At 41.0% G+C, this 23106-nt stretch overlaps 2 protein-coding genes across 3 annotated transcripts; both read right to left on the bottom strand.

The window, feature by feature from the left end:
* Nucleotides 1–2114: 2114 nt before the first annotated feature.
* Nucleotides 2115–7730, bottom strand: ap5s1 (adaptor related protein complex 5 subunit sigma 1). Its single transcript, XM_085143805.1, has 3 exons — nucleotides 6718–7730; nucleotides 5130–5421; nucleotides 2115–3431 (listed from the first exon to the last, which is right to left on the bottom strand). Exons 1-3 carry the CDS (start codon nucleotides 6897–6899, stop codon nucleotides 3303–3305), a joined length of 603 nt encoding a protein of 200 aa, XP_084999931.1. The 5' UTR covers nucleotides 6900–7730; the 3' UTR covers nucleotides 2115–3302.
* An 8159-nt stretch (nucleotides 7731–15889) lies between these two features.
* Nucleotides 15890–22538, bottom strand: cdc25b (cell division cycle 25B). Of its 2 annotated transcripts, XM_085143804.1 has the most exons (15): nucleotides 21987–22536; nucleotides 21729–21811; nucleotides 21305–21356; nucleotides 20086–20127; nucleotides 19872–19905; nucleotides 19527–19655; nucleotides 19168–19287; nucleotides 18946–19077; nucleotides 18726–18803; nucleotides 18288–18476; nucleotides 17700–17804; nucleotides 17542–17604; nucleotides 17362–17460; nucleotides 16583–16828; nucleotides 15890–16391 (listed from the first exon to the last, which is right to left on the bottom strand). In XM_085143804.1, the coding sequence occupies exons 1-15, from the start codon at nucleotides 22184–22186 to the stop codon at nucleotides 16251–16253; spliced, it is 1713 nt and encodes a 570-aa protein (XP_084999930.1). In that variant the 5' UTR covers nucleotides 22187–22536; the 3' UTR covers nucleotides 15890–16250. The 2 variants fall into 2 exon arrangements, with proteins under 2 accessions (XP_084999930.1, XP_084999929.1); XM_085143803.1 differs by having other exon boundaries at nucleotides 18946–19287; nucleotides 21987–22538.
* Between the last annotated feature and the right edge of the window lie 568 nt (nucleotides 22539–23106).

The raw sequence follows: 23106 nt of genomic DNA, 5'->3' as shown, positions 1-23106 counted from the left end.
GTAGAAATGCATGAAATTAAAGCTAGAATTACTGTAATTAGTCGAACAAGTAGATGCCAGAACTTAGTGCCCAGCCCGTTAATATTAGTAAAGTCAATAAAAACGCTCAAAAGTAGAGAAAAAAATCAAAAAATGTATTGAATTGAAATCAGTTGATATTTTAAGTTTAATGGGCTTTTTCTTTCTTACAGTGTGCATGTCAAAAGATGTCTCCTACTTAAAATCTCCTGCTTCGGATTTGTATAAATAATGTTATTGAACAATAACAAGACTTCCAGTCTTTTAAAGCTAATTGCTCCAAAGAAAAAGTGTTGCTCTCATTAGATTAGATCTACAAAAGGCATAGAAGTTAAAGATTCAATATTATTCACATGCAGATAACACTCTAAGCAAGACTGGAGGTTTTTTTTGTTTTTTTTTTTGGGGGGGGGGGGGGGGGGGAGTGAGACAAGAGCACCCATAGAAAGGTTTGGGCACCCCTATAGTTCTGAGCTTAATGAACTTTTAAGAGGTTGTGGCTTGTTCACATTCATTCATAATAAAGGTCAAATAACGCACATTTTAAAGCTTTATGAACACTCCTTAAACCTTGCTCAAGTAATCAGTAGAGAACACAGCTGCACTGCACTTGGAAAATTAGAGTAATTGATGCCTCCAAAGCAGGAGAAGGCTGCAAGAAGACAGTAGGAAGATGGATGTTTCCTCAGTTAGAAGTGTAATTAAGAAGTGTTAGTTAACAGGAATGGTGGAGGCCAGGCTGCGGTCAGGAAGACCTGGGAAACTTTGAGAAAATTGCTGATAGAATCGCTAGAGAGGCAAATCAAAAGCGCAGTCTGAGTGCAAAAGACCTTCATGAAGATTTAGAGTGGTGCCACTGCATTCTGCTGTGTTCAAACAACAACTGTAAATCCACCCAAACAAGAACTGAAAGACTCATAGCACTACAGAAAACACCTTCATGCTGTGATCCTTGCCAAAGGGCACGCTGCTAAGCGCTGACCTATCTTTGCTGTGGGCCATTTTTCCTTTTTTATGTTGAAATTGGGGAATATGCAAATTAAAGAAAAGCAATTTGCGTGAAATATTAAATCAAATGTATCCTCTTTAACTCAGTGCCTTTTAGAAATCAGGACATCTTTATTGGCCATTCAGAACGTCTGCACGGCACTGCACGCAGAGAGAAAAGCAGGCCATGCGAGTGCAGCAGAGGACCTGCGCTGCCTGTCTGAACCAGCTCTGAGTTATTCATAAGGTCGCTCACTGATGTTGGTTGATGAGTTCTGGCTCGCAGTCAATGTTCTAGCTCATCTCAAAGGTTTTGGATGGGGTTGAAGTCAGGTCTCTGTGCGGGCCAGTTCTACACAACTCAAGTATTTCTTTATATGGCTGTTTTTGTTGGTTGGAAAAAAGGGAAATGTAACAATTTCTTGACTGAAAGAACTCTTGAGTTCCGTTTGACGTCTTCTATTTAGTGGATCTGTCCTTAGAAAGTGTTCCCCTGGAGTCAGATACTTTTTCTGTGTTTTACACGCTATTAGTAGAAACGCTGTTATTGCAAAGTCGATGGACCAACACTTACTTAGCTGATGTCTCCACTGGCATTATTTATAATAGCTACAGGATGGAAAGATGAGCATTCTCAAAACAGATAAAATACAGTACCGCCCCTCATTTCTTTATATTTTGCTATATATATGTGTATGTATATATATACATATATAAGGCAATTTGTACAAGCTGGAAGCTTTCTTGTCGTCTCCGTAAAGACTCTTCAGTAATACTTCTTCTTGTCTTGTACTTGTCCTTTTTATTTTGCAATTATGTGGAAGTCTCCATCAGTCCAGCATCCATCTTTTAACAAGTTCTTTCACCACAAAGAGAGCTCCAAGTAAGATTCCCCCTCCAACGTCCTTCATGGCACACTGAAAGTCACAGTAACAGCTCCCTCTCCTGGTCATACCATGAAATTACTTGTCACGTGGATAACTACCACGATCAGTGTAAAGGTGTTTATGGTGGTTCTTTTTTTTTCAGTAATTTTTGCTCAGCATATCAAATTCTCCTCTTGTGTGCTACATGTCATTTAAGGTGCAATCCCCAGCTCCTTGCTGATATCTTCTTTTTTTGGGTGGGGGAGATGTGCCGCATCCTTGATTGCAGACTACACAAGTTTCAAAGCATACGCCTTGGGTAATACAAGAAATTAGTTTTATTTTTAATACAGGGGGGAAAAAAAGAAGAAGATCAAAGCAATCAATGTTGGCATCCACACAATCTCCCCTCCACACACACAGACACACACACACACACCTAAAAACACAGCTCTGGTTTTGGTTGCCAGCACAAAAAGTGGGGTTTAAGAAGCTCTTAAGAGGCCAGAAGGAGGAGCAGGAGAGTCTGGCTCGATGTGAGGAGAGGCAGTCGGGGGGGAACAACAGATGTTCACAAGACACAGGTATACATTTTTTATTTGTTGAGTCAAGATGTTTGTAGGTCTTGTCATCATTTCCTCATGTTTTGTTCCATGTTCTGCATGCCAACATTTCTGCTTTCATTCATAATAGTTTATCCAAACGTCTCCTCACTTCCTGCCCCGTCCGTTGTCCTTAGCATCACTGGCATTGCGGCATTTCTGCTTCAAATTGTCATAAAACAACTCAGATCTAGATCTTTTGTTCTTCCCTTTCTATTGTGCATTTCTTTAAGATGATTCATACTGTGTTCTTGTTCTCCCAAAACATTATTTTAACACCCATTCGCTAACCTGATGAGTAGTAGGAAATGTAAGGTCTTATGAGGAGTTACTATAAGGCAATAACACTCCGAAATTTCATTTATACTCACTGAAAAAGCACAAAAAAGGGTCAAGTCTGGCTCCTCAAGGTCACACTGTGACATTTCAAGTATGGTGAATCAGATAAACAGCAGACTTTAATGCTGACAAGTACGTCTTAAATGGCCTCTGCGACTGCACTCTTTAATCTGCCACATTTTTCTTTCCACTCTTCAATTTGACAAACAGGATTTGAAGTGAAGCCACCCACACAGTAAACAGCCAAGAGTGAGCTGCAAGTGGATGAGGCAGGTATTTACCACTCTGTGTGTTTACACATCATGCAATCTCTAACAACAGCAGCAGCACCGGCAGCAGCTGGTAGTCCGCTCTTCGTCTTCCAGCGTGGAAATGTCACCGGAGGTGAATGACAGAGGGCTTGTTTGCTTGGAAGCCAGCAGATATAGCTAGAAGTAGCTGTAAATGATAGCCCGCCCTCCCTGAAAATGGCAACCGTGGCTGCTCGGCTTTATTTGGCCATATAAGCCGCTACTTCCTTTTCCAAACTCTGGGCAAAGCGGTGGTTGAGGAAGAGCGGCTGCCCGTGAGGAAGCAGGCGACTGAGCAAGACGTCGATCCGGTTGCTCTTCAGCAGGACCTGGAGAGAAAAATGCCACAAGTGATCGAGCAGGCTTCTCAATTAATCGAGAGATGCTTAAAAGCTGGTAATAAGAATGCGCGCTGCTGCAATCTAGTTTCATTACTGCTGAATTTTGCTTCATTGATATTTTTCATAGCACGTAATGAGAGGCTGCTCTTGCGATACCAGTGTTCGACAATCATCTTTCTTTGGGGAGGTAAACTGTTTAAGTTAATGGATTGCAGTCTGATGATGCCTTAGGACGCATATAGACACAAACACTCGCTACAGTTTCTGAATACAAATGCACTTTACAGCAGCCGGAAGGTGCATGAGTCACAGTGATCTACTGTATGTTTGTGGTAAAGAGAATATGTTTATGCAATTATTCCTGTCAGAAAAAAGAAAAGTTGGAGAAATGAAATAAAATAATACATTTTATCAACAGCTGGTCAGTGACTCATGGCTTCACTAGGTTTGTACAAGTCAAAAGGCTCAAGAGGTCTTTGAAGTTTCACTGTTGAGAATAACTTCAAAGCTAATGAAATGTCTCAGTGTTCTTCACACACTTGTCACTGAAGCAGCCATCAGAGATAACACTTCTTTAATCTATGAAAGCCTTAAACAGTATATAAGAAGGCATTAACGAACGTGATGTTGCACTTCAGCTTGTGACATCCCCATTTTTAGCATTTTAGCTGACACCAAGATTAGCCAGAAGCAACTATATTTCGATGATAGCGCTAAGCTATCAGCAGGTTTATCGCACAGACTCTGAAAGGAAGTGCTGTGAAACACATAAACACATAAAACACCATAACTTCATTCATCAAAACTGAGAGAAAGACTTCTTGCATGGTCTGTCAGCACAATCAGTGACACATGGCCCCATATTACTTGTCAGATAATTGAACTGATGACACTCAAAAAGGCATCAATACCAGAGTTCTCGTTCAGTGACGTGAATTAACTGAGATGAAGCTCATTAAACTGCTGCTGGCTACAACCCCGCAGGCAGGCATCCACTACTCAATCAAAGGGACAATACTCCTGATAATACAAAGTTTAAAGCCTAATGCAATTTAAATGGGTTTTACAATTCATACCGCACCAGACCATAGCCATTTATAAATTACGGTAACTGGAATTGGCAAGTTTGAACTATAGTAATATGGGCACTTGTTATAACTCTGTCATATTTATGAAATCTAAACTGTATTTGTGAAAATAGATCCTGAATACTCCAGACCAGGTCCAAATTAAACACACATCTAGTGCAACAGAGTGAGTATGCTCACTCTAGAAGAAGTCCAGCTCTCCTAGAGTAGCTACCTGCCTGCTGGAATCTCCTGTGTGGTCTTGAGACTGTGCTGGGAGACACAGCAAACCTTCTGGCAATGGCACATATTGATGTGTCATCCTGAAGGAGTTGGAGTACCTGTGCAACCTCTGTAGGGTCCTGGTACAGAAAACAATCAGAAAAGATGAGGAAGGAAAAAAATGTCAGGGGCCTCGACCTGTAAAGCCTGTTTTGGGGGTTGTCTCATTGTTGCCACTCTAGTGCACCTACTCTTAATTTCAAAGCAACTGAAACTTATTTACAACCTACTGCTACTTAGCTGACCAGCTCAGTATCCCAGAAGCTTAACTGACTTGATGTTGTACGCTGATTAAAAAGTGTTTTTTTGAGCAGTAGAATGTGTGTCCACGGCTCACCTCGCTCCCTTGCCCCAGCATGTGCAGGTGCTCCAGGCAGTGGCGGGTCAGGTTGCGCAGTGTTCCCTCAGCCAGCAGCAGGTTCTCGTGAGGCTCACAGACGAGCGTGAAGCCCAGACTCTGAACCCCCAGCCACAGAGCGCTCGTCTCCTCGGAGAAGGGGTCTCCGGCTCTGAGCCGCACCACGCCGCAGTCGGCGTCCTGCAGAGCCAGATTCTCTTCGCCCGGCATCGTCTCCACTATCAGCCGACCCGAGGCTTCCCGGGACAGAGAGACAGCACTCCGGACTTGTCTGAGACACAAAAAGTGTTTTGCCATTAATAGGATGCTTTCATAGTCACAATAACTGTGGGGCTCATTTTATTTTGAGCTATTTAACCAGTTTTACTGATAACATTAGAACAATCATTGTCTTTGACAGTAGTAATCACTAGTTACAGGCTGGAACAGGAGAAAAACAAAACACACACACACACACAATGATTCATGAGTCACTGAAAAAAAATATTATTGTCTGGCATTTTACATTGTGTGTTCCCATCAAAATAGCAGGATGCTTTATATGAGAAAACAGAGAGATGATTGATGGTGAAAGAACTGCTATTATGAGTTAACAACAAGAATAAATCCTAAAACAAAAGATCAAATAAAACAAATACATAGACAATGCTGTGCAAAGATTTAATCACTAGAAATAAAGCCAGGGTGGTAATTTTTAAATTACCTTCATACAAATAGCAGTAAAAAAAAATGCTCAAAAGCCAAAATGGCTCTAGGTACTCTTCTCTGCAGTTTTTTTCTTGGCAGGTATATTTAGTTTTTTTAAAGCATTGAGACGGAGGCCATCTCGGTGTCTGGCAGACCATCTGTATAACAAGTAGTCCTGTGTTCTTGAGTCTAAATATAGCTCCTGTGCTCATCGCTGGATAGCTGTTGGATAGATCTTCATGACACTGCATGATGGATATGAATAGAGCATGCAAAGAGCCTTTTGAACAATACTGTATATGACAAACATCAACAGGCAATGCAGGGACACGAACAGACGCCACTCAACAGAATACACAGGCTGCATGTCTTTATCTGGACAGGTGTTAGTTCCAAAACAAGAAAAGAAAACGCACATCAGCTATCAGAGCTGACTGAGACATTTATTCAGGAGGGGAAAAAAAACATTTCCCCCCCTGTAGTCTCTGCATGATCTGCTGAATCCTGTTGTAAACACGAGGGATTAGTCTACATCAGATGCATCCACAAAGCGGAATCAGAAGACTACCACAACAGGTCCACTGCGCAGGCCTGGGGCACTCACTCTGTCTACCTGGTGGAAAATGAATGAAGCTCAAGTAATGGGACAGAGCCTTGGGCTGTCAAGTCATTTCCATTATGTTATTGTAATGCAAAAACACAGAAAGGTGATTAACTGAATTTAATTCTGTCTGCTGTCCTCATCTCTTCACTCCTATAGGCAAAATTACACAAAAAGGGCTTAATTAAAGTGTCCACTTCTGTCCCAATCTGTGGATGTCCAGGAAAAAAATTACTTCGAATAATGATTTATTTTTAACTGTTAACCACAAGCACCCACCTGGCTACTGCGGTCACCCTCTCCTTCTGCAGAAGCCTTCTTTCCTCCGGGCTGAGCTCTCGGTGCCGCTCGGACAGGACTCCGTCATCTGGACCGAAAACCCGGGAGTAAAGAACACGGCTCTCCCCGGCAGACAGAGCACTCACCGGGCACACGGTGTGGATGAGGAAACACCGAACCATGCTGTCGTACTAGGGGAGAAAAAGTTATCCAAACAGAGCTTTTTACTTTATTTCTTCTGAATCGTTGTTTACACTGCTGATTTTAAGCACTTCCGCGTTGGTCAGCTGACCAGTCTCGTGCACTGTTGCTTTTCATAAATATAACCACCAGAGGTCGCTCGCAGTCAGCGACTCCCACATGTGCTCCCACCAGTGTTATTCAGAGCCATACAGTATCTTTGAAGACTTGTTTGTTTGTTTGTTTACACTTACAAATGATTGTTTTTAAACGGCAGCATGGAGCTGTGTGGTGGCTGTGTGTAAAATCAGAATAGTTTAGCCAGAATAACATTGCTTTAGCTGACAGTCTATAGTACACTGATCATAGACAATATTGTCAGGAGAAATTTGGTACTTTGCAGATTTTAATCCAAAATTCTGAACGTAACATTCAATTGAACAGGTCACATGTGAAATTAAAAACTCCTGCTTTCAGCTCAACATACCTCACTAACTCAATAGTCTCTTTCTTCCTAGTACAGCTCTCAGGACTGAGGGACAGGAGAGGGTGCAGAGAGGCTGAGTGAGAACAGAGGGTTTTGGGGTCTCAGCAGATAAACAGAGGCAGCTGGTAATCCAACAGCTGCTGCTGGTCATGCTTCTTTACACTGAGAGGCCCTCCTCTGTGTGTGTGCATGCGTCTGTCTGTGTGTGTGTGAAGAAGAAAGAGAGCATTCACTCTGCTTTGTTAGCATTCACTCCACCATCCTGTTAACCTCTTCACCCTCAGCCCTGAACTTATTTGGTGTAACTGAAACACAGTGTAACAAGACCTGGGGATAGTTCTAGCTCTTCATAGGATTTTATCTTATTTTATTTTATTTTATTTTATTAGAAGAACTGCTGATTTTATGACATTCAGAACTCCGTATGTCCGTAACTCTAACAGCTGGAAGAGAGTAGCATCATGAGGCTGTTAGCAGTCTGGCTTTATTATTAGGTGAGACCCATGTTAGTTCACCACGTTGGTCCAGAATGAAACATCTCAGTAGGTATTTTAGGGATTTCTAGGCTAGGCAGGAAATCCTGGAAATCTTTATTTTGATCCAAAAGGCCACAGCAAACAAGTAACATAGGCAAGAAAGAAGGACTGTATTTCTCCCATATTAGCTTCTCTTCATTGGTTCCAGGTAAAATCTAGAATGTCATTTTAAAACCCTTTTAAAAAATCTCTTCTCCCATGCAACACGACGATGAGACCCTGTCATATGTTACAGGTGTCATATTATCCCAATAAAGCACCCTGCTCTCAGAGTGAAGGCTTACTTGTTGTTCCTAGAGTTTTCAAAAATAGAATGGGAGGGACAGCCTTCAGTTTTCAGGCCCCTCTTCTGTGGAACCAGCTTCCCGATTGGATTCGGGAGACAGACACAATCTCTACTTTTAAGATTAGGTTTAAAACTTTCCTTTTTGCTAAAGCATATAGTTAGGGCTGGACCAGGTAACCCTGAATCCTCCCTTAGTTAGGCTACGATAAGTGTAGGCTGCTGGGGGATTCCCATGATGCATTGAGCCTTTCTTCTTGAGTCAGCTTTTCCACTCAAAGTGTGTTTATACACCTCTCTGCATTTAATCATTAGTTGTTGTTCATCTCTGACTCTCTTCCACAGCATGTCTTCTATCCTGTCTTGCTCCCCTCTCTCCAGCTGGTTGTGGCAGATGGCCCCGCCCCTCCCTGAGTCTGGTTCTGTTGGAGGTTTCTTCCTGTGGAAGTTTCTCCTTCCCACTTTCGCCAAAGTGCTTGCGCATAGGGGTCATACGATTGTTGGGGTTGGTTGTATTGTTTTAGGGTCTACCTTACAATATAAAGTGCCTTGAGCGACTGTTACTGTGATTTGACGTTGCATAAATAAAATTGAATTGAATACAACAACTTCTCGCTGCTTTCGATAGGTTCCACATTTTGGTGATTCATCTTCCTGAATTCAGTGGTACCCTGACTCTTCTTTTAGATATACAGTTTGGTTTAGTTACCTCAGTCAGGTTTAACCTGAAATTAAGCTGTCTTGTTTCATTATTTAGCTAGGACACTCAAGTCACCTTGTTTCTATTGCACATTTAAAACAACAGGAGTTCTATCCAGTTAAAGCAGATGTATTTATACTCCAGGTCTACAAAAACTCAAGTACCATAATTCACATAAAAAACACCAGTCAAATAGAAATGACTATATAAACAACGTCTAAGAATACAAACAGCAGCTGACATAAATGAGCAGGAATAAAACATTCACAATGGACATGACAAAAACCATGAGGCCCCTCAAACTTAACTCAAAGTGAATACAAATAAAAGTCAGTCTTCAGATTTGATTTAAAAACAATCACCTGTTTGACAGGTTTTTATATGGGATGGCAAATTATTCCATAGCCTGAGGGCTATAAAAACAAAGACGCGGTTGCTTTTAGGCTTTAGGCGAAAAGGGGACGCTGAGAGACGTTGCTGGAGGATGACCTCAGTGACCTCAAACCTGGAGGCAAGATTTGGGCTTAAAACATCCGTGAACTATTGTGGAGCTGATCCTCAGAGGGCTTTTAAAGTAAATAATAAAAATTTAAAAACAGCTCTATGTTTCACAGGTAGACAGTGCAACTGAGCTAAAAAGGAGGTATGTGTTGTCAGGCAGTTAGAAGTCAAGCAGCAGAGTTGTAAACCAACTAAAACTGAGAAAGATACTAATACAGGGAGTTATTGTATTCTTACCAAAAAGTGATGAGGCCACAACTAACTGTTTCTAAGTCCTTATGATAAATATATAAATAAAGATTTGTAAAAAGACAGCTTATCTATCATGAATCATATCTTTTTCTGTAACCCCTCACAAAAAGTACTATCTTTTATTTTGTTTGAGATGTCTCCATATAAACATACAATATTGTATTGTAGCTTAAAATGACAGTGTGTAAAATCTTACTACTAGATGTCTGTAGATTGTAGACTGCAGTCAACACACATGGGATGCTTACCATTTGTTCCAGAAGACAGACCATTAATCTGTAGTGAGTGTACTCAGGCATTAAAGTGACTCTGGACCAAATCTGCCCTGGAGTCTTTTTGCTATCTGGGCAGGCCACTGTTTGCCTCAACTGTCGATATGCAGATGAGAGGTGTCCACGTCTATTTACTTTTAGGAGGCTGTAAAACTCGAATACGAGTTGAAGTGTCAGCGATGTTCACTTCTGTTCAATGGCACAGACACTGTGATCAGTTTTTGAAGATATCCTGTTAGCTGTTAGCCACCATTAAACTCAGTTAGCCGCTGTTAACTGGTGTTAGAGAAAACTGGAACTTTGAAGTTAATATAACATTATTGGACTTTGGCACTTTGCAAATAAACTCATATGACGTGAGAATGTAATCAAACTGTTTATCAGAGGGAAAGTGTGATTTTTAGGAAACTCCATTAGCTTGCACAATGTTAGCTTATAAACAGCTGTTTTTAAGCTAGCCAGCCTTGAGCTGTCCAGATTCTCTTCTTCTCCGCCTTTTGCAAGTCTCCAGACGCATACATAAGATGCGATTAGGTGGAACATGATGACCATCTTGGCCATTGTAGTCAAGATGGTGGAGCAATATGGTAGCTGCCACAAACCGGTGTTAATTCCTGTGTATTTTTAATGGATGAATTCAAAGTTATGACAATGCATAAATGTGTTGGAACAATTACTGTACATTTATGAGAATAACATTCTTTGACTCTATTAAATAAATTAAAACAAAAACAACTGTCTGTACTTTTAAGATGCGCATAAAAATTCCACGTTTAAAAGAACAAACATAAAAATGGCAAAATATAAAGATAGTTGTAGCACTTCTCAAATCACTGGTTAAAATATGAATGTTGTGCAGGTGAAATTATGTTCCACTTACAGAAAAGACAGAAAAGAAATGAATAAATGTAACTTAATAACTAACTATTCTTTAGACCAGTGTGTCAAACGTAAGAACAAGCCTAACAAAGAGCTTAATCTGTACGACTGTGTGGCTGGTGCATTTCTCTATGATGACAGCGAAATGACTGGACATGGAAAAAATTAGTCAAAGCGTTGAAGATGCATTTATTTTCTCAAGACTTCATTAGCTTTTCGTCATCAGTTTTTCTGACTGGGTGGTTCATCAAATGTGAACGTTTCCACAACATAAATCTTGAGACTAAAAGAAAAATGATCCAATACTTTTGCATCCCACTTGAGATCAAGTGGCCCGTGAACTAAAACGATTCTGCTGCTCTAAACACTGACTACTTTGGATTCAGTTCAAGTTTGGTTTTGATTCATGATCGGAAACCAAGAGAGAATTTTCAGCCTACTTTTATGGAGCTTGTCATCAAAATAGACATAGGAGAGCAATATTTCTGCAACACACACATAAGGTAATGATCTACCCAAATCAGTTTGCACACATTGCTCCTCAGCAATAAAGTAAAGGGTGGAGATCACTGCAGGTAATAATTAGACAAAATCATTGAGAGCAGTCAGTGTGAAAGTGAAGGCAGATTATGCTGTCATTGTGAAATTTTAGCTTCAAACACCAGCTGTTTGACAAGGATCGAGTTTTCAGCGTGGAGGAAAACAAAAAAGCAAAAGCAGCGAGCGTGACTGAAGTGCAGAAACTTGTGTCGAGATCACCACAAAAAAAAGTCAGAACACGTTTTGGTGTTTTTGACCTATGAGTCACATTTCCTTGTGATGAAATAAAAGCCAGCTGAATATGAAGAACAACAGGATGTGGGGGATGGCAAGGGCAATCAGCCAGTCATACGGACCAATAATGATGAGACCCGCCAATTTGAATTAAAGGAAGCTGAAGACAACATGCAGCGAGTGACATGAATAACATTTTGTCAGTTAATTTCTCAGTTTATCTGGAACAAGAAGACACCCAGAATAAAAAAGATATTTCTCCAAAGATCCAAGACTACAGGAGGAATGGGGTTGCCTTGCTTTCAGTTTTATTATTTGGCCTGTAATATACATTGTATGTCATTCTGGGGCGGGGAACATAGACCTGATTGGGAAGTATGGAAAGTATGACTTTTTTCTCTAATACTCTTAAATCTTTGGTTCATTCAAACTCAGATCTGGGTAAGCATAAATGTAAAAATCTGGTAGTGTCTGACTCACTAAAAATTTGGTCTCAAATTAGAAAGCATTTTCATTGGCGCAGGGTGAAATCTTCTTAAATTGTGTGTGTGCAGAAAGCAGAACTGTGAGTGAGACATTAAGAAGTTTCTAATCCTCAAAAACTTTGACTTCACCTTACAAAACCACAATCTCCACCCTTTCCTTGAAACCACACTGTTACGCTTCAGAATTTCACCACCCTTGTTGGCCCGTGCGACCCTTTGATTTGCAGGCTGGTTTGTCAGTTTACTGACAATGTCGGCAGTCATCAGGTCGCACAGCAAACAGAGGTTTATGGGTGACACCCAGGCTGGAGGTTTGTTTGAGGGCACCTTTGATCAGCTTTGCAGAAAAGGAAAGACAGTCACAGGAAGGGTGGCGAGGTTTTAAGGGCAATTCTACAGAGCGCTGGCATGCTTTTTCATCTCATGTCAAGTCTTTACATATCTTCATCTGATCAAGGAGTCTTTGGTCATATTTGAATTAATTAAACTGATTTAACAGGAACATTGCTTCACACCACCAAGGGTCCACATTTAGTCATTTGACTAAATCCAAACCAAATGAATGAAAGGTCATCAAACAGCATCCACCATGAGAGAGTCACACACTGTATGCGCAAAGTATAGGTAGTGGATCTGTGAAGTGAGTGCCTTAAACATGCATTCAGAATTTCCCTTTGTTGCAAAAAGAAGTCCAACAATCTAGCAAGCTGTGGGAAAGCAGCCCTGGGCTCGCTTGAGCCATGCCCCCAGGAGACACTTTCCTCAAAGTTTACAGACTCGATTGCTGTTTTCAAGTCTTCCTGAATGGAAAATGTCGTTTATTTTATTCTCTGTTGTGCCCAGAAGGTACCCTTTAGGGTATGTCTTTATAATATACACTGTTTTCACTATGGAAATATGAGATTCCTCCACTATACAGGGAGTGAGACCTCTATTGTGGGAGGGAAAAAAAGGAAAACATACACATAAGATATTGTTTCTGTTTATGTTGTATACAGTTTAGAGTTTACATTCATTCAACTCTTTTGAAAGCCGTCAGATAAACAGCAGACCTTTGAGAACAAGCCACTCGGTAATGCAGCATTCATTCATGGAAATCAGTTTAAGTGTCCCACTGTTGCTTTGCTGAATTCTTGAATCTCCTAATTGAATGAGTCTAATTGTAACCCTTGGCTCCGTTTACTTTTTGAGGAACTGCCAAGGACTCATCTACATTTTAAAAACGACTATTAAGGTGGAGAAGGGAAGCTTGTATTGAAAGGATCTCGCAAGTGTTGCATTATGTATGCCTCGTGTAAAGGTGTGAGGCCTCTCAAATCTAAGCAGCTGGCCTGGTAATTGCAAAAAAAAAAAAGGTGAAAGATACCACAGACTCACAGACCAGTATGTGTAAAGACTGGAAGCTAAATAGTCGTTTATAAAGCTGTGTAGTGTTTGCTCTTTAGTGCTCCTGTCAGTAATTTTTTAAAGAGGATTTAGGAGAGACTTGAAGCAGCTTCAGTTGCACAATTCAACCAACAGACATTTGATTGAATGTCTGTTTGGCTGTAAATAAGTTAGACTTCACCGACTGGAATGCAAACAAAGCCTTGCCCTTTCGTTCCCACAGCCACATGGACATTGGGAAACTGCCTGATTTCAAACTTTGGTGAGGTGCCAGCAGGCTTGTGCTTTTACAACCTCTCCTCCCTTCATGTCACGTGTTTTCAGCACGTGGTGACTGTGATATTTTCCCTCCGCTCCTTGTCCTGTAGCAGGACAGTTAACCTCATGTCAGGACACGTCAAGCTGCCAGGTACTGCCTTCACAGAGAGGAATGTGTTTGTATGCGTGGACACGTGCTGGAAAGGAGAGGCCACTCCCACGGCCGACTAGAGAGGGAAAATTTGAAAAAACAGGAAGCAGCCTGTGGAAAGAAATCCTTCCCCATGCACAGCAGGCATGCTAAACAAAACGGCAGACGGGCTATTCTTAGAGATCAAATGTGGAAAACTGGCTTTGGGTGAACTCAGGCTGAAAGCTGAAGGAAGTTTAGGTCCAGGATGTGTACAAATAATGTGTATATCCCGGAATATGAATAAAGTTTCTCTTCAGTTAGTTTTTGCCAGAAAGCAGTGAAAAAAAAATTACAAAAACAAATGTTGTTTAGAGGCTCTAATGTGATTCGTGCAGCCATCAGAGAGCATTTCCTACATTATAAATCACTTTATTAATCAGAAACAACTCACTGTTCCGCTTTGAATGAAATTTCAATATCACATCTTGGTCAATATTAATATACAAAATCAGCATCTTTCTTTAATGTAGTTTTGTACTCTGTGCATTTAAGACTAAAGTTAATCCTGAGACGAGAATAAGAGGAAATAAGAACAGTGGCCCTGTTGACACATAGCATGTATATCAATGAATAAGATGTGAGATACACACATGCTAAAGTGACTTTACTTTGAACTGGTCATTGATTTTCAACACTAATCAGAAAAATAGTCGGGGGGGGGAACCTCCCTCTGGGCAACCAATTAATTATTAATCATTGACAGGAAACCTGCTGCCTTTTCGAAGAAAGCAGTCAATTAGCAGGGTAATAAACTGACCACACTCACATATAATGTATATTCAAATGCATCAAAGGCTGAGAATTGCATTAAAGTATTGATCTATTGAGCCTTTCGTACATTTTTAAATCTAGGCCTTATTAAAGACCGAGAGATATATCTATGAACTGATAGTCCTAATTTTAAGTATGAATTTTAGTATTCGTACCTCACCAAACCAGCTCAACTCCTTAGCAGGACATACAGACTGAACATTGAGACTGGTTTCAGCTCAAAGACGTGGCAATCATGAAGCCAGTGAGCACTTTTAGTCCCTAAAAATCAGCACAAGTGGTTGTGGCCATTAGAGTTCAACACTTTTGATCTTTGATTGTCTTGCCAAAACCATAAAGGTTTTAATTTGTCAAGCTCAACTTAAACCTGATTTTATTGAATAATTCTGACAAACCATTTTTAAAGAATTTTAAGTTTATTTTAAAAAGTATTATTCATTCACAAACTACTTGCAAAGAAATATAATTTTAAAATCCTGTGTGATAAAACACTCACAGAAAGAAGAGGCTGCTATTCATCTCATTTCAATGCACATCAGATCTTTATTTCAGTAGCTCCCCCGCGAGCCTGAACCAAAATACCAAAAGCACCCTGCTCATTATACACCAACATTATTAGCTCGGCAGAGGGTTAGACAGTTCTCTCTGGATTTTAAAAGGTGTCAAAGCAAAACAAAAGACTTCTTATAAGACAGAAAAAAAATAAATAAAAAAAAATCTGTCCACACTTGCTGACCTGCAGCATCAGAGAAATCGCACTGCAAAGTAAACAGGTAGCTTTGTTTGCTTTGGTATCTTCTGACTGAGGAAAATAATTATTGCAACAGATGTGGGTGGTGGTGATGGGGCAAAGCTCTGCATTGATCTTGTGCTTTCACGTGTTAACATTAAGTATCCAATTTGCATTTTGGAATGCCTGGAGAAATGCACACTTCAAAGAATACTCAAATCATTCTTTAAAAACAAAACAAAAAGTTGTGTGTATATATATATATGAAAAAAAAATAATAATCTTGGGGACAGGGACACCTCTCAAATTTCAGTTTTTTTTTTCTTTAATAAGTGCTGGTATAATGTAGTACATGACATTAAAAGAAAAAAAAAAAAAAATCCAGTGGGGGGACTGAAAGACAAAGTCCTGGCAGTGTGGTCTGTTTGTATATTGCAATATGGCACTGATTCATATCACTAATGCCCGCTTATATTTAAAAAAAAAAAAAAAAAAAAAAAAAGGAAAGGTAAAAAACAGGCAGTAGGTCCTAGTGGTTTGTTTTGTTAAAACATACAATTTGTTTCAAATCACCTTTATAAAATCTGTTCACTGCACTGCTGATTTCTTCAAGGACCAAGGATCCATCATTTCACATCCTTCCCTCTTTAACTCGTATAAATAACTAAATTGGCTATAAATGAAACTTTGTAGGAAATTTAAAAATCCCTTTTTCTGCTGGCGCAATCACAGAAGGCATTTCTTCTTGGTTAGAGTGAGGCGTTAGACACATGAGGAGGTTGCACTGAGTCTGTTTCATGGAGAGGCAGTGTGTTTTAGCGGGAGGTTGGGAAGATGAGGATGTGCTCACAGCTTCTTCAGTCGTCCGTACATCTCCCTCTTACTGCGCTCTCCAGCCCAGGTGCGACTCTTGAGGCGGCACTTCCTCAGGTCCTCCTTGAAATCCTCATGGTGCATGGGTCGGTAAGACTGAGGTTCACATTGTGCCTGCACAAGAGAACGAGATGAGATGATTCAGAGGACTGAACAGCTGAGATTCATGTGGGTCTGAGATAACTGATATGCTAAAACATGAGCATGCAGTTCTTTGGACTAAAACCGAAGCATTATGCTCCAGACACACACAAGACCTCACCAGCATTTATATTTCACTCCTTGAGAATCAAATCAAACCCAACCTGAAAATGAGGGAAGAAGTCCTTGTAGCCGCCCTTGAGGATGTAGAGCTCGGGGTAGTGAAGTTTGGGATACTCGTTCATGGCGCGGTCTTGCTCTCTGACGAAACGGCACATTCGGGGGCCGCGCTCCGAGGAGAACTCGCAGTGGAAGATGATGACGATTCGCTTGTCTGGGCTGGATGGGACAATCGGGTTCTTGAGGAGGAAGTCCTTCACCTGGTCCTCCTGGTGTAGGTTTAGCGCTCCCTGGAACAAAAACGTCACTTTTAGAGCTCAGGGATGGATCACCTACAGAAAAGTCTTTGATTAAGCAGTTTTTACATCATCCGATGATTGATATTTTTTTTTTTTTTTTTAACGGTCACGTGACATCAAATTGTACTTATTTTGAAGCATTATCTAAATGAAGTAGGTAGTTAAGTAGCATAATATTGCGGAGAAGAAATGTCACAACTCCTCATATTTATTAGACATTTACCAGAAATGACTATGGACTATACAAATAAATACTGCGTAGTTTCAAGATTCAGATCTGAGATGTTTACTCAAATATAAAAATACTTAAATGTAAATTACAACAACTGAAGCACAATCATGATTAACTGAACTCAGCATTCTGTCATGTTTTCAGCTCTAAAAATGAATGCAGACTCCCCCCCCCTCACAGTTGTTACTGAAAACATCCATCACTGATTTTCACATCGCTCTGTGCGATTTTCCAACACAAATTAGGAAACACTCGAGTTTTATGTATACTGCAATGTCTGTCACTGACTCACCTTGATATGTCCTCCTTCAAACTCATAAGGATAGCGGCAGTCAATGACGATGACTTGTTCAACTACATGATCAAACTGGCCAGTGAGAGCTGCCACCATCTAAAGACCACACAGAACATACTTTTAATGTTTTCAAAAGGAGCAGTGATTACTGTGAAGGGACTGAGTACGTCTACTCACCATGTCTGAGGTAATGTATTTGAGGTCTTGGTGTTTTCCATCCACTGTGGGTAGAACGAAAGGCTAAAAGACGAAAGAGGATTCGAGTGTTATTCGAGAGTTATTCCACTTTTTCAAGCAACTAATAAGCACACAGAAGAGTTTTCATTCTCCCTTACCTTGGTGAAATCACCTATTAGCTCATTAGAACCAGCCTCACTGTCCAACAGCTTTTCAATCTCTGCCTGGCAGAAGGACTTGGACCTCTGGAGCAGTGAGCAGCCCTGAGAAAAGAGGAGAGGGACACTTACCGAGGTAGCCAAGGAGAAAATGAAGCGATTTAAGATAAGCTTCAAAGCCTGGAACAATAGCCAGTAAGCCTCAGTGGATGTTTCAGAAGCTGGGTGACAGATGGTCAGTGGAGATTTTTTAAAATCACGCCTACAGATCATTACTGTCTGTTCAGAACAGCAGCTCCATGTTATCACTGGTTTTAAATGTTTCAATCAGAAAAGAACTTAAGCTCGACAGCACGTTTTCATTCATCTTGCACCGTGTGGCTTAGACCTGCTGTAAGACCAATCTCAGCATGCATGCACTTCATCCCGTTTTCATTTAAAAGAGGATGCTGCTACTTCCTCCCATTCACCTCAGCTCGTCATGTTATTGGCCAACATGTTAAAATGATCTCAAGTCATCCAACTAACTTGTATCAACTATCACAACAACAAAAGTGATGCATGTTGTCCAAGGCAGTATGGCCTTACCATTCTTGGGGATTCTGGGTTTTGTTCCAGGGTGGTTACTTGCGTTCCTGCAAGGCTACGTCGCCTCTTCACCCTGATGGGTGTATTTTCATCTCCGGGGCGGTCAGCGCGCTTCACAGAGAGACGGTAAACAGGACTGGGCATCGATGGAGAGCGAAACAGGCTTCGTGGTCTGCACCGAATCACAGGCTAAAGAAATGCGAGAATAAGTACATTTTTAAATTCAACCCACATTTTGCGTGAGGTGCCACAACTTATGACAGCAAAGCATCAAAAGTTATTCTGGGCGATTGCATCAAAATACATCAGGACTATTCTTTATACTATGCTGTGACATATTGTGTTTGTTGTAAAATGGTTTGTCAAGATGGATAAGTCATCTGTGGCTACTGAGAAAAGCAGGCACGTACATACAGCACCTAAAGTATGCATACTTACAGAGTCTTCTCCTATACTGTCAGCCACCAGTGGGGCAGTGAGTAAGCTGGCCATGCCCATCGGTACCCCAGAGTCATTCTGCAAACAACACATGGGTGACGTTTTAGTCCTTTATTTATCCAGCTAAAAAAAAAAAATCTCATTTCCAAGAGAGACCTGGCAAAAAGGAATTGCAGAAAAAAAAAATGAATCCATAAAAATATGAATGGCAGGGACTCACCTCCATGTTGTCATCAAGTACATCCAAAAAGCCATCGTCTTCATCATTTGAGGAGGTGAGGGAGGAACTTCTCAGAAACATGGGGCTGGAGTCATGAAAGTCAAGCTGCTGCACCGGAGGAGGTGAAGAAAGCTTTATATATATATAAAAAAAAAAAGTCAGTGAGCATCTTTCGAGAAGCAGATCACCCCTTTTTAACTTGCAGACAGATTCTTCACATACCATGAGGGCTGGCGCGGAGCTGGGACGGCAGGCAAAGGTATCCTTAGACTGCCCGTTGTTAAAGGATCGCCCACGGCACCGCGACGCAGGTTTGGTGGGTTTCTTGAATTCAAAGCTTTCCTGAAAGAAAAAAAACAAGGCATTTTAAACAAGGAATGCCAACACAGGCTTGACAGATTAATAAAAGCACCTGCTAATGACACTAATAATATTCTAATAATTTTCTCTTACATAAAATGCAAATATCCCGTTTTTAACACAAATGATGAAATGCCGTCTCCACGGTAATAAAAGTTCATTTAGCATTACCTTAGTTCTAAGGCAGTGAGACTTAAGTAAATGATTTTGGTCCAACTGACCTCTGGCATGTTCTCCTTATTCTCATGCTGAGAGGTGGATACTTGGGAAGGTTGCTGACCAAATACTCCATAGCGGTTTGGATCATTTTGCTGCCCCTTCAGAGCTGGACTGAAGGCCATGAGCTGTAGCTGAGTGGGGGAATAAAAGGGAATCAGTTAGCAACGCATTTAGGCTTTTCCGCCACTGTACGGTTTGTTTAAGTTGTTTTATGTGTACTGTCAACTCCTCTTTAAGATTAAATGCTATTCAAGCGCCAAAATCACAGCTACAACAGGACTTTATCTGTTATCTCTGGGGATAACAGATAATGTGTACGCATAACACACAAGCTGTAAAATACTTACAGGCAATGAGTTTATTCTTCGAATTGGCATTCTCCTATAATCAACAGATGGCAGAGAAAAGAATTGCAGTCAATAAAAAAAAACAAAAAAAAAAAAAACACCGTAATAAAGAGATAAGATTTTTTTGGCTTGAAAATTAAACTGCTCTGCAATGTTGCTTTTAATGGGGGGGGGGGGGGGGGGGGGGGGGTGTAATACCAGGTACAAAACTTACTCATTGACAACTCTGCTTGATTCTCGAATGGCTTTTTCAAATCTGTAACAGAAAGAAGAGTAAGGACTGCTTTAAAAATTACAAAACTAATATTCTTGCAATAAGATCAGCTAAGAAAAGAGACTAGGAAGGCCTCAACTGCCAGTCGAAGCATTGCATACTCATAAACTACAAAGAATCTGGGACTCTATTGAGACACCGAGAGGAACGGTTGGACTTGAGGAAGTTGGGTGAATGCATGGAGGCAAGACGTACTCTTTGCATTGGGAGTACGGCCCACCTGTATGCTAAATAGGTGGGCCTGAGAGCTCAGGGGGTGGGAGGGAGGTCAGGGGAAGGGATGCGGAAATCAGCTAATCTACCATATGCCTGCTGGAGCCGATGCTGTAAAGCCCCCCCCTTTCTGCAAGAGCTCTTTTGTTTGTGGAGGGGGGAGCGTGTCCCATTCAGCACAGACCACAAGGAGGGAGGGCAGCTGTTCTCTGGGGGTGCCCTGATTTCAATAGCTGACGCAGAGAAACTCCAGCCCTCAATTCCCTATTGAAACAAGGCTGCAGTAGAAGAGTGTGCCAAAGCTCAGAGGGGGTGGGTTATCAAACCAGAGCACGCACGCCACATCCTCCCCCATCATGGAAAACTTCTAGCAACCCAACAGCTGTAAACGGAGGTGAATGAAGTCTTGAGCACCAACTGCTGCAAAAGAACTCACATCAGACCTCGGCAGATGTCTGCAGGGCAGAGACTCACCCAACTGAGAATAAGGAAAAGGGCCACCCAAGATTAGGCAGCTGAGGGTATGCTAACAAACTGATCAAGATAACAACGCTGAGCACAAGTGCAACAGTATTTTCAGTGAGCAGCACTAGGGTTTCCAACTGATTTTACAGAGCATATTGTCCCAGTTGTATTACCTCCCACCTACAAAATTGCAATATTTAACTATTAAGTTAAGTCCATAATATGTCACACTACATTGATTTAGAAAGTAAAGCTCACATGGCGTATCAGCTAATCTGCTTTGTCTAAGAAAAAGGAGCGAGGTCATCGTCTTAAAGTCAACGGCAGAAATATTAATCCCTCAGATGGGAAATGTTGCTTAGCACTGCTGAAGCCAAGCGCTGGGGTGGGGGTGGAGGGTCGGGTGAAGGGGCAAAAGGGTAAGGAGACGCACTGCTCAAAGGCTGATAACAATAGTCAGAAGGAGGATAGTTTAACTTACGTGTCTTCCACTTCAATGGCATCTAGTGGGCTGGGGAGATCCATGCCCAGGCCTGAAGGAAGAGATATGTGTCACTAATAGACGATACTGACCTGCCACATGTATACACACACACACACACTTTTCGCATATTACAGTGCATAGGTGAGCTGTCTGGTGGAGTAAGGACTTTACATTAGAAGACTGGAATTACAAATGAATTTAAAAAAAAAAAAAAAGAATAAATAAAAGACTATAATTGATACATTTGAGCCGTAACTGGCAAATTACAATACATTAAAGTTTTACTGCAGCTAAAATAAATAATACAATACTACATTCCGCATAACCGCATCGAATCTTGTGACTGAAATCAAATTCAGTCCATGAACATTTGGCCTTATAGCATCAATTAGCACAGACAATAGCTTTAACGGGGTCTCACCGGCATCAGATGAGACGTCAGAGGCAAAGGAGGGAACCTTCTCGAGGGGTGCATGCTTTCGCCTTTTCGGGGTATCACATTGGCTGCACGACAAAGAAAGAAACAGAGAAATTACATTAATGTCAAGACTGAAACGTGTTGTGCATTGCAAAAAACCGATCAAAAGGAATAAACAGATGACAGGGTAGTTAGTGGTTTGAAAAACAGGAACTGCAGTTACATGAAAATAATTAACAAATAAAAACGTCTTAGTAGTACCTTCCGAGTCCAGCTAAATTGTTCATGTCCATAGCCAAATTGGTAACAGGAGACAGCACAGCCGTGGGCCCAGGGGAAAACAGATTCCTGCAGTGCGAGGTCTTAGTGCTGTGCTCAGGCAGAGAAAGCAAGGGAAGCTCGGGGATCCGGTCGGGCCTGTTCGTCTTAACAGGACTAATCCTGCTAAAAAAAGATTCCATGTTGCTTTTTTCGCTGTCAAATCTGTGCAAAAGTCACGCGGGGGTACTGTTGTATGATAGATTTGGTTTGAATTTCGAGTCGGAGAAAGCAAGACAGTCCAAATTTCGAGCTAACCCGGAAGCTAATCAGCTAGCTAAGCACAATTGAGATTACATTTCCAAAAATACGAAGCAAAACACCGGCCGTAAGTTAGACGGTGGTTCCGTGAGGTGTAAAACCTAGACTTGGTCTTTCCAAATCACAAAAGCCACATAGCTGTTGTTTATGCCAGAGAGTTACAGCACAAGGTACCTCCTCTCTGACAAGCCCTGATTTGTGAGGAAAGGACTGAAGCTGCTCGTATTTATGTTCAAAATAGAAGCTCAGAAGCGGCAATATTTGAGCCAATCAGCGACGTTGTTACATCTGGAAAACCAATCAGAGCGCGAAAGGCGTCTCCGCTGTTGTCCTCTCACCGGATGAGGGAAAAAAGGAGGAGGATATGACATATTATTCATCTTTTTTTCCCCGCAATTCTTTTGTTCTGAGAAGAAATTAAATTTTTTTTTAATTATTATTTATTTACCGGGAGTAAAACATGTCTTCAGAGTACTTTATTAGTTTTTGTGGAGTACGATTTACTTAACTGTAAATGATGGATTTGATAGGGAACAACAATGGACAGTCTTGCAAACAAAATGCCCGTATTTGCAAACCTGTACTCAAATCTACGATTAAGGGCATCAATAATAATCTAACCTCAAGTACAAGCTGAAACAAAACGTTCTCCCTCATATTTTCATGAATATTTTTAGTGAAGGCAGAAATATCAAAGTACTTTTTAAGTGAAAGACACTGACAAAGTAAAAAAGCATAAAAATGCTTGCATGATTTTAAGTACAAAGCATTATCAACGTTAGGTTTAAAACATGAAATCAAT

The sequence above is a fragment of the Neolamprologus multifasciatus genome, chromosome 19 (genome assembly GCF_963576455.1).
Source record: "Neolamprologus multifasciatus chromosome 19, fNeoMul1.2, whole genome shotgun sequence".
NCBI classification, from domain to species: domain Eukaryota; kingdom Metazoa; phylum Chordata; class Actinopteri; order Cichliformes; family Cichlidae; genus Neolamprologus; species Neolamprologus multifasciatus.
Note: the sequence above shows the minus strand (reverse complement) of the source record. Positions and strands in the feature narration are given on the sequence as shown.

Coding starts and splice junctions, on each gene's coding strand:
- ap5s1 (XM_085143805.1), bottom strand. CDS start 6,899: ATGGTTCGGTGTTTCCTCATCCACACCGTGTGCCCGGTGAGTGCTCTG. Junction 5,422..6,717: donor AGGGTGACCGCAGTAGCCAG/GTGGGTGCTTGT, acceptor TTTGTGTCTCAG/ACAAGTCCGGAGTGCTGTCT. Junction 3,432..5,129: donor TGCTGGGGCAAGGGAGCGAG/GTGAGCCGTGGA, acceptor TTTTCTCTCCAG/GTCCTGCTGAAGAGCAACCG.
- cdc25b (XM_085143803.1), bottom strand. CDS start 22,186: ATGGAATCTTTTTTTAGCAGGATTAGTCCTGTTAAGACGAACAGGCCC. Junction 20,128..21,304: donor GCCATTGAAGTGGAAGACAC/GTAAGTTAAACT, acceptor TTTCTGTTACAG/ATTTGAAAAAGCCATTCGAG. Junction 16,392..16,582: donor ACTTCTTCCCTCATTTTCAG/GTTGGGTTTGAT, acceptor TCTCTTGTGCAG/GCACAATGTGAACCTCAGTC.